Source organism: Nycticebus coucang, chromosome 11, assembly GCF_027406575.1.
Source record: "Nycticebus coucang isolate mNycCou1 chromosome 11, mNycCou1.pri, whole genome shotgun sequence".
In the NCBI taxonomy this organism is placed as follows: Eukaryota; Metazoa; Chordata; class Mammalia; order Primates; family Lorisidae; genus Nycticebus; species Nycticebus coucang.
The window spans coordinates 7,563,305-7,578,590 of record NC_069790.1 but is presented as its reverse complement, the minus strand read 5'-3'; the positions used below and the strand labels follow the sequence as shown (position 1 = coordinate 7,578,590).

Genomic DNA, 15,286 nt, shown 5'->3' with positions numbered 1-15,286 from the left:
AATAGTTTATTATTAGACAACAAGAAGTTGTGTGTGTATGACATTTGTCTTTTTTACCAGGTGTGCTGGTTAGAAAAATCACTGCAATGATTTGAATAGTGTCCCAAGGACAGAAAAGTGTCCTTATAAATTTTCATTCTTTTGATGTGTCAAATATCTTATACATTCAATTGCAGAAGCGTCTCAACTTTCGAAAGTGTGGGAGGGAATTGTTTTGAGTCACTATGAAGTTGCAATTTATTTTTAAAAAAATTTTCAGGTTTCACAAAATGTCCAGGCCCGAAGTTCAGCTTTCCAGTCTCTCCAGTCTGTGATGAAGATGGTTTGCAAGGACCAAGCATCATTTCTTAGCAATTCTAACATGTTCATTAATTTGCCCAGAGTTAACGAACTCTTGGAAAATGACAAAGAAAAATTCAACATTCCTGAAGATTCGAGTAAGACAATAGTAAACTTATGTGCTCAGGTTGACTTGTATCTTGATAATTAGCCCTACTTGATACCAGATATCCTGTCTGTTGTAGGCTGGTACACACTGGTGTAGATTTTTCTGCCTCCATCTCCTCATTTTTATCCTCCATTTTTAATAAAGTCCCCAAGTGCTTGAATGGTAATTAGCTTCAGAAGGACCTAGTGCCTTTGAGCACAGGTTAATCCTCCTGCCTTGTCACCAAGGAACGGTGCTGGAAACATCTAAGACCCCTGAGACCCCAGCCCCTTTGGTTTCCTAGGCTAACTGGAATTGGTGAGAGGCACCCTTAGGGTCCCTGCAAAATGGCCACCTCATGTAGCAAAGAGAACTAATCTGTGGCCTGCTCCAAATTTGCTGTCTATAAAGCTCAGGTGCAAATGAATGTGGATTGATAAGTGATTTTCTGGCCCCATTTTAAGTGAATACATTTTTATTAGAAAGTCAGACAAAACACACTGGTGGGGGTTTGGGGTTTAGACAGCTCCGCTCCACCCAACACGCTTCCTAGTCCTCTTATTTTATGTGTCTGAGTCACGTTAGTCTCATCTATGATGTGGAAACAGTAGAACCCAGCTCCAAGTCCTGGGAGGTGCAGTGTAGATGCAGCTTAGCATAATGGTTTGATTATCGTGTGTTATTCAATAGTTTTCTATGCTGCATAATGGTTTGAATATTGTGTGTTATTCACTAGTTTTCTATGCTGCAAGACAGGTCACCCCATCCTTGGTAGCTTCAGACAACATACATTTATCATATTATAGTTCCTGTGGGTCAGTATTTAGGCTCCTGGTCCTCTGCTTGGGGTCTTACAAGGCTGTGGTGAAGGTCTGGGTCAAGGCTGGGCCTCATCGAAGCTCAGGGAATTGTTGGTAGAATCTTTTTCCCTTGAAGCTATAGAACTCATGGGGGCTGTATCTTCAAGGCCAGCAGGAGTATCTCTCTGACTTAGGCTTCCAGTTTTTAAAGGGTTTATCTGATTGCTCAGCCCTTTGATTAACTTCAAGGAAACCAGATAAGGGACCTTATTCACATCTTCAATATTCTTTCACCTTGGCTGTAAAAGCTAATCGTGGGCGTGGCATCCACCACATTCACAGGCTCTGTCCGACTCTAGGCATAAACTCCAGGAACCATTTCAGAATTCTGTTTGCCACACCCAAGATATATCTTTACACACTTTGTGTCTGGAATGGAACTGAGGACAGAGGTGTTAGTGGGACTGGAGAAAGTGCTGTTGGGACTGGGGAGCATGGGATTCTCCAAGAGTTGGAGGTAACCATGTCCTAGGGCTACCTGAGACTTGGTGGTGGCTAATCTGGATAGCTGTCAAGTGTCAGGTAATTTGGTAGTATAAACACACATTGAGAATACTAATATTTAATAATTTTTGTTTTTCAGTGCTCATTTTATCTTCTTTTTTTGCTTTGGGGATTCTTGAAGATTATTAATTTGTGCATATAAGCCAATCATCCATTCATCTATCTGTTCATCTATCTGCCCTTCCATCCATCCAGCCATTCAGCCAGCAATAACAGACAGATTTTACTGTCATTTCAAATGTTTATCATACATTTGACAGGTGGTATCTCGTTTTCCGAGTGACATGATAGAAACTCAGGAAAGATTAAGTGACTTGCCCAAGTTCACACAGCTCACAAGTGGCAGATATCAGGTTTCCTGGATTTAAATGTTTAGTTCTGTAAATATGATGACTATATCTTTTTTTGCAATGAAAATATCTACTGTCTATATTAAGCTTGCAATTTAAAGAGTTAAGTTGTTAAATTACAGTAAGCATCACCTCTGTAATTAATGCTTTAAAAATTCATTGTGTAGTCATGCTCTTCATTTATATTTTAAATGGTTTCTATCAGTTTTATTGTACTTATCAAATAAAAATAACTTTTCTCTTTCCACATGGAGAATTGGGGAAGATGATGTTAATAGTTAAAATCATCACACCAGTACGCTTCCTACCTTGAGTATTATGCATTCAGTATTATGTTATGCATATAACATAATATTTTCATTTTCAATGTTCTCTTTATGAGTAAAGAACTAGTCATACCGAAGTATTCCTCTCTCTCTTAAAACCTCATCTTTGGTCCTCATCATTACAGAGATGAAAGCTCCATCTTCATCAGATGCCTATTGGATTAGTTAAGTTAATCTTTAACTGAAACAAACTAGCATCACGACAATTATGAGAGGTACTGAGAGGAACTGTTTGAGTGAAAATAAAGCAACTACTTATCTCAAGTAGTAGGCTTAAAAGCTATTCCTAGTGAACTTACTTTGCGACATACCTGTATCAAAGAAAATTTGGTAGTAACTTGTAAAGCTAATTTCATTAAAAAACTCAATTCTGGGCCCAATATTGTGACTCTTGACACGACAATTTCTTGATTGAAAATCAAATTTATTTGTTTACCATTTTCATTTTCACATGTTTACATTATCATTTAGTCCTCTTACTGCCATCTTCGTTTGAACATGTGAGTCACGCTTTCCTTTCTTTGAAGTCACTGAAATGAACACAGTAACCTGAAGTTTCTTATAAGAACTTCTGAAAATTGAAACAAGGAAAAATAGTCTTGGTTTCTTTCCCAAGTTCAGAGTTATGTCAGGAAAAAAATAGATCTAAGTTACTCCCTGAAGACCAGGCCTTGTGGGTATGTTGCCTATACCCTTGGCATTCTGTAATACTTCTTTTCTTTCTTTTTATGACAGCACCATTTTGCTTAAAGCTTTATCAGGAAATTCTACAGTTTCCAAATGGTGCATTGGTGTGGTCCTTTCTGAAACCTGTATTACATGGAAAAATACTGTACACACCAAATACTCCAAAGATTAACAAGGTCATTCAAAAGGTAAGTTAAAAGGAATCATACTATAGAATATACATGCGTTTACCAGGAAGATACCTTTTAAAATATTTAGCATCATTATTACATGCCTTGGATTACATAAAAGCGTTCCGTGTGAATTACAGTTCATTTCGGCATGAGTCATTTTTTTCTTGTTTCTGTTGTTAAATGTGGATTTGCTGAGTCCTTCTTTTAGAGGACACGAAGGAGGCTGGGGGTTGTTATTTAGAATAACTAATGCAACGAACTTACAGAGCTCTGATACTGAAAGTCGAGGGCAATTAGACAGAGAGGAGGCCTGCTTGGAACAGATCCAGGAAAACTTCGAGAATGCATGTGCATCTGTTTTGCTTCATATGTTGGGCGACTATGGAGGAGTCAGACAGGCACAGGTACAGACCCGTGTATTGAGAGTGTTTGCTAAGTGATGCTTCCGAACTGATAGTGAGGGTTAGCTTGACCGTGTGAGCAGCTAGTCAAAGCAAGAGGCCAAAACAGAGACTCCGCAGGAGGAGCTGAGACCTGGTGTGGCTCTGTCTGTCTTCCTTTCCTGTGCTGTTTCTCTCTGCCTGTCTGTTTACTGCAGGGTTGACTAGCAGGATTAAGTGAGTGAGTTGTATCTTCTTTTCTTGACTGCTGGTGGCTCGTGAGCCTGCAGGTACCTTGAATGGGGACATTTTATTATTGTTGCTGTAGTTGTCATTGTTGTTTAGCTGGCTTGGGCCAGGTTCAAACCCGCCAGCCTCGGTGTATGTGGCTGGTGCCATGACCACTGTGCTATGGGTGCTGAACCAGAACGGGGACATTTTATCAAGGACATGAGAGTAAGTTGGTCTTTCTGTCCAACACGGGTGAGAAGGCACCTGCTCTACCAGTGACAAACTCTCAAGCCTTCAACAGTATTGACGACTTAAAATTTAATGGCAGCATGTGATCAGATAGCAGTTAAGTCTTGTTGGATTGGATTTGCTTTCACAAGTTCTGATCTCCTGCCCAGGCAGTTGCTGGGTGGGGTCACAGCAGTAGTTTACTTTTAACTTAGAGGTCATATCTTACTTTGATTTATTCTGAGTGGTATTTATAACTTTCTTTCTTTTTTTTTTTTTTTTTGAGACAGAGTCTCACTCTGCCACCCTGGGCTTGAACTGAGTGCAGTGGAGTCACCAAAGCTCACAGCAACCTCAAACTCTTGGGCTCAAGTGATCCTCCTGCCTCAGCTTCCCAAGTAGCTGGGACTACAGGCACCTGCCATACCTGGCTCATTTTTCTATTGGTAGAGATGGGTATTACTCTTGCTCAGGCTGGTCTCCATCTCCTGATCTCAAGCAATCCACCTGCCTCAGCCTCCCAGAGTGCTGAGATTATAGCTGCGAGCCATCATGCCTGGCTGGTATTTATAACTTTTAAATCTTGAAAGCGTCCTTTTGGAGGCGTATTGGCTAAAAGTCTGGACTATCTTGATGGAATGGCATGAATCTATACTCAGTGTCAGCCTTTCTGTCAGGTGGGGACTCCAGCCCCATGGCCACCATCCCAGGCCTGCAGCCTTACTACTGCTAAGCCAATCTCCCTAGCAGGTTAGGCTTTTTGGAGTGTTGGCTATTTCAGGAATTTCAGAGAAAATGAAGCTATATCACAGCTTTATTTTAAATTCAAAATTTAAAAATAGGCCATGATTTTTTTTCTTATGATTTTATGGTAGATTATTGTATGTTAATACTGTTAATAACATATATTGCCATAGTATTACGTATTATGCTATGTTCTGCATTATAACCTAAATTAGTACGATGAGTTCTGCTTTTGAAGAGCTCACCCTACAGTGGAAAAAAGAAGACCAACAGCTGAAGAAGTAATTCAGATATAATATGACAGACGAGACGTTCTGGGCAGCCGGGACACAGGCTGAAGAGCAGCTGCTCTGCCTGGAAAGAAGGGTTTGGCAACGTACCTGCAAGGAGAGGGGTGCAGGCCCTGCCTGGGCAGAGAGGAGGGGAAGGGCCAGGCCTGAGAGTGTGTTGAGAATGATGAGAATTTTTTAAGAATCACCAAAGATTTCGCTGCTTCTGGCGTGGTCCCTTGGATTTTACAAGCAGTAATAAGATCTGATATCTTTTTTACTTATGTGGCTGACGACTTTGCGTGCAGGTGGCCTGGTTTTGAACTAATCTTTACGGCATTGTACCTGGGATGAATTATTCTAGCAGGCAGCCATGGTGACTATTTAGCTTTATGGAAATTGGTTCTAGTCATTAGATGCCCTGTCTAACGTGCAGCTGGGACACGCCCGCAATATCATCTACAATGTCGTAGTGACCTGCGCTGTAAATTATTTACTATTTGGTCTTTCCATTTCTTCCTGTTAGGTGGAACCATATGAAGTTGCAATTTTTGGAGGAAAACAAATCTATAAACATTGGTCATTTCACGTTGTTCAACTTTAATAGTAAGAGTGGTGTGGGAGGGAGAAGCGTGTGAGTGTCAAAGACTGGGCTTCCTCTCCTGACTCTAGACTCTCATAGGCTTATTGCTTTCCCTTTGAAAGACTCCTTTCCTCCATCTGTGAAATGAAAGGCTTAAGACACAGCTGTGATTGTCAGTCATTTGGGAGACACTCTGCATGAAGGATACATTAGAATCACTGGGCCTCTCTCCCATCCCACTTCTGATCTGGGCTCCGGGTTCCCCTGGCTGGGGGATGTGCCCCTACACTGTCCCTGATCACTTTCAGGACCTAGAAAAAAAAATGGCTAAAATTTCTAGAGTATTAAAAGACAAACTCAGGCACATTAACATTTTAACGAACTTTATTTGCATATTCAGCTGTACATGAAATAAGCAGCCCCAGAGCTCAAGCAGTCAGAGGCTCCCCTGTGTGATGGGGTTGGGGGAGGGCCAAGAGAGAGGAATTTTCATAAAGTATTTGACTGCTCAAGTGGAAAGCCCTTATGTAGAGGTTACTGGGAGGTTTCTGATTCGTTAAGCTGAAGTATTGTTTTACCGTTTGCATGGAATTGGCTTTGGTTTGCTCTCAGATGAACCCCAGTGAACTGTGGCTGTCTCAGCTCAGTGACTTCCCAATTAATTATTTTAACAGGAGTCACTTAACTTATGCTCTGAGGGTGTCAGACTCACCATTAGTGAAAGAATTGATGGGATGTCCACGTTATTAGTCAAGAGATTGCAATATGTCAGTCTGCTCTTTTTTTTTTTTTTTTTGTAGAGACAGAGTCTCACTGTACCGCCCTCAGGTAGAGTGCCGTGGCGTCACACGGCTCACAGCAACCTCTAACTCTTGGGCTTACGCGATTCTCCTGCCTCAGCCTCCCGAGCAGCTGGGACTAGAGGCACCCGCCACAACGCCTGGCTAGTCAGTCTGCTCTTGTTATGTAATATGTCAGAATTGTGTTTGGTTTTGGGCCCAGGTTGAAGGAATCTTTTACTTCAGGTAGACCCAATGTGAACTTGAAGAGAAATTGTAAATGCAAAAACAAATAACAGAATCAGATTACTTTCCCCCAAATAAGCAGCAGGCCAGAAACAATGCTGTAAGCAGGACCACTACAGGGTCTAGTCTCTGCCAGCTGGGTCTGGTCTCCACCAGCAGGGTCTGCTCTCCACCAGAAGGGTCTAGTCTGCACCACCAGGATCTAATCTGCACCAGCAGGATCTGGTCTGCACAAGCAAGGTCTAGTATCAACCAGCGGGGTCTGGTCTGCACCAGCAGGGTCTGGTCTCCACCAGCAGAGTCTACAGTCCACCACTAGGGTCTGGTCTCCACCAGCAGAGTCCATTCTCCACCAGCAGGGTCTGGTCTCCACCAGCAGAGTCCAGAGTCCACCAGCAGGGTCTGGTCTCCACCAGCAGAGTCCATTCTCCACCAGCAGGGTCTGGTCTCCACCAACAGAGTCCAGTCTTCACCAGCAGGGTCTGGTCTCTACCAGCAGAGTCCAGTCTCCACCAGCAGGGTCTGGTCTCCACCAACAGAGTCCAGTCTCCACCAGCAGAGTCCAGAGTCCACCAGTAGGGTCTGGTCTCCACCAGTAGAGTCTAGTTTCCACCAGCAGGGTCTGGTCTCCACCAGCAGAGTCCAGTCTCCACCAGCAGGGTCTGGTCTCCACCAGCAGAGTCCAGTCTTCACCAGCAGGGTCTGGTCTCCAGCTGCACAAAGTGGGTATGGCCTGAACTTCCCCACAGAAGTACAAGCCCCCTGACACTCTCTGCTCTCCCTATAGCCAAGTTATTTGCACTGTCATGACCAGTTTTCTCCTTTGTAGATCTGGACTGAATAATAACTACCTCACAGTGCTGTTTGGAGGATTGGGAAAAACATCAAATAATATTTAGAAAACAGTAAAGGAATGTTATTTTGGATCTCCTCCCCTAAAAATGTTACTCCTGCAAAGGCATTCTGCTATCACTGCCGCCGGACAGGGGGGAGGATGAACGTCACCTTAGAAAGGAGGAAGAGGTGGTGACCAGTGGTCCCAGCCAGGACAGTATCAGAGCCACTTTGCCCACCAGAGGACATGAAATACCTGGAGACATTTTTAGTGTGACAAGTACTAGGCTCAATTGGCATCCTAAGGGTGTTGGGCAGGGATGCTGCTAAGTAGCCTACAATTCACAGGACAGTGTCCACTCTGCAAAGAATTGCCTGTCCCAGAACGTCAGCGCTGCCGAGGACCCGACACCCCAGCATAAAGCAGTCAATAGCGGTGGACAAGAAGGCTGGTGGCCCCGGAGAGGACAGCGATAAAAGTAGAGGAAGTGGCGGTCCAGTGTGTGTCCTGGCTCCCCCCTCCTGGTGGAGGGGGCTGCAGCAATAGCTGTGGGCAGAGGGGGGAGCCAAGAGCTGAGGGTTGGAAGGTTGGTGGTGGCAGCCTACACGAGACCAAACCAGAGAATGGAGGGGTTCAGGCCAGGAACAGGGACCTGCCTGGTCAGGCCAAAGATGGGGCCCTGCTTGTTGGAGGATTTTGGTGGGCGAGGGTCTCCGGGGGTGAAGTTTTGGGACAGGACTAGCTAGGCCCTTTGTGGCCTTTGTTCTAGGAGGGGAGGAGGGTTTGTGTGGGGCTGTGATAGGCCTCTAGCAAGGGTCTCAGTCCTACCTCTGGTTGTCTTAGAGGGCTGTCAAAAGTGCCAGTCTGTAACCTTTGACCATGGCTTCTATTATTCAGTAGAGGCACTGTGATTGGTCCAGGTTGCTGCGTTTTTCAGTTTTTCAACAGTTGCCTCCTCTTTATGGCCAAGTAGTATTCCTCGGTATGGACACACAGTGTGTTCACCCAGCCAGCAGCTGAAGGGCATGTGGGTTTTTCTCGTCTCTGGTGATTATAAATAAAGCTGCTTATCCTACCTTTATCACCACGTGCAATTATCTTGTTCATTTCTGGGCGTCTTTGCTAATTGTTTATGTCCTACTGTAATGGAAGGCCCATGAGGGGCAGGAGCTGGTGAGTCTCCCTGACAACCATGGCCAGTGCCCAGAAACGTACTGGGAATACAGTTGGCAAATGGTTGTTGAATAGGTTAAAGAACAGTGAGAACCTGCCTCTTGTACTCTTTTGAGTCAAAGATGCTTCTGTGTCAAATCCTGATGTCAGAAATAGAATGAGCCATGTGCCAAGCTCTTTGTCCCTCCAGAGGCCAGCGGCCCCTCTGTCATGGCTGCAGCTGTGCCTTGAATGGGTTGGCAGTAGTTTGGCCTGAGTCTAGCAGTGCTAAGTGCCACGAAGGACAGGGCTCTCCTGTGGTCACTAGGGTCCTTTATTCCCTCTGGGCCAGGCACCTCACGTGGATTATCTCATTTATTCCTTACAACCACCACTGTGGGTAAGATAGGTACTCACATTATCCCCCTTGTATAGACAGGAACTAAACCAAACTAAGGCTAAGGAGGAAAAGTGAAGCTGTCTCGGGTCACATACCTAGCAAGTGGTGGAGCTGGAATTCAGGTCAAGTTCATTGTTTTGAAGTCTTTGATATACCACCTGTGTAAGTTTGCTGGGGCTACCAGAGCAAAGCACCACTGAAAGGGAAGCTTACACAACAGACATTCATTTTTATCACCATTCTGGAGGCTGGATGTCTGAGGTCAAGGTGTGGGAAGGGCTGGTTTCTTCTGAGGCCTCTCTTCCGGCTTGCAGACGGTTTCTATGTTCTCATCTCCTGTTCTTGTAAGGACACCAGTCACATTGGATGTTAGCCCACCCTGTGACCTCATTTAAACTTAATTGCCTCTTTAAATAGGCTCTTTGAAGACCCTGTTTCCAAATACAGCCACATTCTGAGGCACTGAGGCCTCGCACCAGCATATGAATTCAGGGAGGATACAATGCTGCCCACAGCACTGCCTCCTCTAAATTGTCCTTTACCACTTGGAAATGGAAATAATTGGAGCCATCTATGAAACTTGCAAGCCCTGTCCTTATGGTTCTGCAGCTGATTATGGAATCACATAGAAAATAGTAACCCAAGGGAGGCTAGTTTGCTAATTACTGCGTGAACATAAGGCTGAATACTAAGAAAATAAGCCAGAGGCACAGAGGAACCAGCTGCAGGGCCATTCTTCAGCAAACACCTGCCCTCGGGGGCCACTGAACCTCAGATGCCCTTAAATGGTACTCACACTCAGTGTGTGTGTGTGGGGGGGTGGTCAGGAGGGTTTGTTTCCTCAGGTCTCTGATCCCCCCTCCCCCAATTGGTTTGTGGCTGTTTGCTACGTGGTGACAATTTATCCCTCTGAACTCTCCAGGGCAGGGCCCAATCTTACTCCTCTGTGTAAACTACACGCCTGGCTCAGTGAAAGGCCGCACACTGTTGCTTACAAAAACCTTGTTAAATTGCACTGATGTATGAAGCTTTTTGTTTCAAGGCCAGTTGGAGGAGGACAAGATGTGGTTCAAACTGCTCTCTTTATTAAAAATTTTCCCTAAAAACTGAGCTAAGTGTTACTCCCACTTTCATTTGCTTTGGTCATTAGGGACTTCCTCTTTCAGAGAGCCAAGAACATCTCTTTTATTCTGACAACAGTTTGCTCCAAAGTTACTGGAGCAGACATTATACATACCTACCCTTGGGGAAGGAGGGAGGCTATGAATTTGTGCCTGAGCAAGTTTCTGCAGACTGAGGATGGCTTGCAGCTGGTGGCAGGAAAGCTCAGCTGGGATGGCGGAATTCTAGTTCTCCCTGTGGTCCAGAAAACTCTGTCAATAGGGCCTTGTACCAGGTATGTGAGCCAAGGAGTGACAACTAGGTTGCTTCCTGCCCAGCTACCCACCTGGTGATTGAAGTGGTCCCTGGATGTTGGGCAGAGCCCTGCCTTACCCAAGGATCAATTGGCATCCCTACCCCAATCTCCCCCAACCCCAGAATTAGTTCCTGTGGGTTCCTACCTTTGGCAATTCCACATCACAATAATTTATTTCTTCTTTACTTTTGTTAAAATATCAGACTGTGTCTAAAACCGATCTCGACATATTTAAGAAATATCATTACCTTCTCTTCTTAGTTCTTTTCATGGCACCTGCATTATTGCTGTCTTCTGAGCATTGTCCATTTTGTTATTAGTGTATTGAGGGCTAAGCAGAAAAAATAGGCCACATTTAATATAAATAGTTATTACTGTGGAAAGGTGTAATAGTAACAGGGGGTTGGTTAGTACCAGTAAAGAGAACTCTGAGGAACGTGCCACTGGCAGGTGCAGGGAGCAGCTCCTGCCTCCGCTGCTGGGGCAGAGCACCCAGGAAAGCAGCAAAGCTGGAAGTGGCCTCCCCGCCCCCGCCAGCTGTCCAGACTTCATTGGAGAGAGCACAGATGTGGACCACTGGCTTGTGGAGAAAGCTGCTGAGGTACCACGTTGGGGGTCCTTGCTGGGAATCTGCACCCTGGGGTCCCAGGAGAAGTCCTACACTCTCAACTATGCAAAGCCAGAAAAGAAGAACATGCCTGGAAAAGTCACACTGATTGCAATTGTTAGGTAAAGTCCCTCTTGCAATCATGTCTTGCCCCCATAAAGTGTGACACACACTAAGGCCCCACCCCCCTCCCTCCATCCCTCTTTCTGCTTCCCCCCCCATAACCTTAATTGTCATTAATTGTCCTCATATCAAGATTGAGTACATAGGATTCATGCTTCTCCTGGAATCAGGAAGAGAAACAGCTCCCTCCTTTATTGTCCCCACAGCGCCCTCTACCGGCAAATCTTAACACTGTGTCAGGTGGCGAAACAGGATGCTTAAAAGGCCCATCTTCATTATTGCAGGGCCGGCAACATAGGATAAATTGTGAAGTGTGAGCTGGTAAATTGATAACTGTCCCAGCTTGTTGTAAGTTAGTTTATTCACTTTAGAGAAATGGAACTATTGGAGTATAAAGAGCTCCTGGAAATCTCATCAGTTCTTAAGTGTAAGCTTTTATCAAACATAAGTGGAATAGAAGTAGAGATATTGGAGAGTTCCTGACAGTGCTAACGCCTGGTGTTGGTTAGGAATAAAAGGAATCAGTAACTGTCACACTTAATTTTGAGGTAAAGGAAATGAGTCTTGGGGTAAGTAACCTTGTCACAACTTCCCCACAAGTGGAAGAGGTAGCATTCGAACCCGTGTCTGTTTAACTTCAAAGCCAAGATTTTTGTTCTGCTACACGTATTCTCCAAATTGCAATTCACATATAAATAAGACTCAGTTTCTCCCTCAAGGGAACCAATCACGGTGTGAAGGAGGCACAAATACCAGTGGTGGAGGGGTAGGGAAGCTGCTTCCTAGGGAGGGAGTTGGAATATCAGGTTATGATGGCAAGAGACTGGATTTCAACCTCTTCTCTCGCATAGTGGACACTGATCGAATCTTGAGCAACAGAGGAGGGTAGATGGAGAATTTGACATTTGCACATAGTTCTGGGATTCTTTTTCTTTAATATCTTCTTTAATAAGACATTACCGCACACAACTGAGCCCCCAGAGAGTCAGTTAAACATGGGGATATATATCTATAGGAAAAGAATGGAACAAGTTGACTCTTAACCCCATTCCTCTTGGAAACTAATGAAAATACTGAAGACAAAAGGACCAATTCTTTCTCAGTCTATTTTATCAAGTCTTTGAAGACACCATAACAGTTTTATAATAAACTTTTGCTGTGACCTGTTAAATAATCTTCAAATTAAATAACAAGGATATCTTTAAGACTTGTAATTTTCTCCTAATACTAGATGTAACCCAACCACAATAAAAAGGGGATCGATTGTAATAACCCCTCCATGTCTTATGTAAGATCAATGCAGCTATTTATCCATTACTGAGATACTGAGTTAAAAATATGGTGACTTCAGCCGCTTAGAAAAAAAAAAGGGTTAAATACAAAAACCTTTCATTTTGAATTACAGTCAATAAAACAAGTGAAAGAAATTAAAACAAAACTTGCGAATGATTTTAAATGATTTGTTACTAAACATAAGCATATATATGCTCAATGCACTTTTTAAAATGTATAAATTAAGTGCCGAGCCCTTATCAAAGTTTTTAAGTGTTAAAAACCCAATGGTACCTCACACAAAGCACTGCTCCATGGGTGTTATGGATGTGATTGTATGCGTATATGGTTATAGCCCCTGCCAACTGGAGGTTTCTGGATGCCTAAGACTGTCTTATATCCGTCAATTTGGTGCCTATGCACCTGGATTATATTGAGTGCTCAGTAAACGTTAGTTGAATGATTCATTAAAAAGATAAAATGTATAAATTGTAATTTAACCAGAACTTCTTTAATAACCCCAAGAAATTAGGTAAAAAATGTAATTTTCTGGTAACCAACATATTAGAAAACCACAGATATTAACCTGAAACTTAAATATATGAGACAAAAGTAAGGGGATAAGAATAAGAGTTACTAAGAAACTGTCAGCACTGACATTTTTCCTTGGAAATACTTGAAACTTATAGTGAAGACAAACAAGGTGGGAAGAATATGAAAAGGTACAAAACACATGTAGTGATGAATTATAGCAGAAAGCGAGAATGCGTGTTATAATCCACAGGATTGGAGATGCAGCTCTAGGCTGTTACCAGTGGATATTTTAGAGTTCTTCCTATTAAGTTAATTTTAAAATTTACACTGAGGTGTAGCAGTTTCACTTACACAAGAACTAACAAAAGCAAATTAGAAGAACCACAAAATTAGTCTTCCTTAATTGGGCAGGATTTACCTTATTCATTTCAACAAACCCACTTCCCCATCCTTAGATCTAAATAATGTGAATATTGGCACATATTGACAAAGTTCATACGTAAGCCGTATTGTACAAGTCTTTGATTTTAGGAACAATCAGAAAGTACAATTCTAAAAATCACAATCTCACTTAGAAAGGAAAGGAAGGAGAGGATGCGGGGAATTAACCCAGACACAGGTCATTCCAATCTTCCTATTAATGCAAGATTCATTTATGAAATTGGCCAGGTGGTTATTAACTTTCAAAAAACTTCTTCAAAAATTATCTTTGCATTTCAAATGAAAGAACTTGAAGCATTTTTAAAGAGTTTAGTATAGATATTTATCAGTTCACATCTGTTCCTTCTTATTTTGTTTTAAACAATAGACATAACTATTTCATGTGGCATATACTCCAGAACCCAACCTTTCAGAAGGGCTCACTAACAATCCAACCACTTCTAGGAATTTATCATTATCTAACAGGGAACACCTGGTTGGAAGCTGGAGCCGGGTCATACAGTAAATTTAAATATTCCATCACCAGGAAATAATCAGAGGGGAACAATGACAAGCACTTGCAAGATTCTAAGGCAGCAAGTAAATCACTCTTCACCCAGATCAACAGCTGCCATGAATTTGTGTGCACAATTTTAATGACTGCGTCTGCTCTAGTTTAGCTAATAAACCTGCCACTTAGCTGACAAAGGAGGGTAAGAACTGAAATTCTAGCTGATAAATTCATTAGATTTTTATAAGGCAAATAAAGTAGAAAGTTAGACCAGAACTTCTAGTACCATTTATTCTGTGATGTTGTAAAATCACAGCACTACTTGATTAAAGGAATTATTTTACACAATATGAACATCAACATAATTACAACTGTAACAAATTTTTTTATAACAACGATGGTCTGATTTTCAGATTTTAAAATCAGAGTCAACTGTACATTTATACAGAATTGTCTTTGCATGAAGCTCAAAAGGTAACAGCATAACAATGAGTGTTTCTGCAGCCCCTTTATTTTTGCTGATCAACGGTTTGTTAGAAATGCAGCTGCAGGTTGGTTACCTAAGGTCTGAGACAGTGGAAGTGTCGGTCAAAGGTTTCATGAATTCACCTGGTAACAACTTTATGCCTGAACACCAGCCAATTCTGGAGGAAATGAGGTCTTAGGATATTTGCTGTCAATGTGCTGCTTGAAGGTCTCAGGGTCTGGCTTTTGTGTCCTACAGACAGTGCGGGTGTATATGAAGGTAACTTGTTGCTTTTTTTGTCCAACTTGCTTTTTGGCATTTTTTTGGCTGAGACTGAATCTTCTGCTGTCCACGAGCCATATCTGGACTGGGGCAGTGTTGGGTCGTCAGAGAGACAGCGCCGTGCGAGAGGGCCGGGGGAGCTGGCTTGAGGGAGAGGACAGGAGAACACAGCCGCGCACCCCGGTTCTGGGATTCTAACACTAACAATTCCCGTGTGTCAATGATCAAACCCCTCTTTATTGAGCAGTCTACAACAGTGGTTCTCAACCTTCCTAATGCCGCGATGTATTTTCATTGTCATAAGGGGTTGCGTCCCACAGGTTGAGAACCGCTGCTCTACAAGGTTATTGGAACCATCAAGGACACGTTCCCAAATCTTCTCTGATTTACTTCTCACAAGAAGCAGGTGAGGTAGACATTTTTAGACCCATTACATAGATCATACTACCCTGTTTCCCTGAAAATAAGACATCCTCCGAA

General features: G+C 43.1%; 1 protein-coding gene and 1 pseudogene across 1 annotated transcript in view; one reads left to right on the top strand and one right to left on the bottom strand.

Moving 5' to 3' along the window:
* The window catches only part of ABCA13 (ATP binding cassette subfamily A member 13), a 578,079-nt gene that overhangs the window by 154,280 nt on the left and 408,513 nt on the right, over positions 1-15,286 (top strand). The window contains exons 26-27 of the mRNA XM_053553839.1: positions 260-437; positions 3,203-3,342. Of these exons, the coding sequence (XP_053409814.1) occupies positions 260-437; positions 3,203-3,342 (318 nt within the window). The remainder of the gene's footprint in view (positions 1-259; positions 438-3,202; positions 3,343-15,286) is intronic.
* LOC128560268 (zinc finger protein 706-like) lies at positions 14,680-14,884 on the bottom strand (annotated as a pseudogene).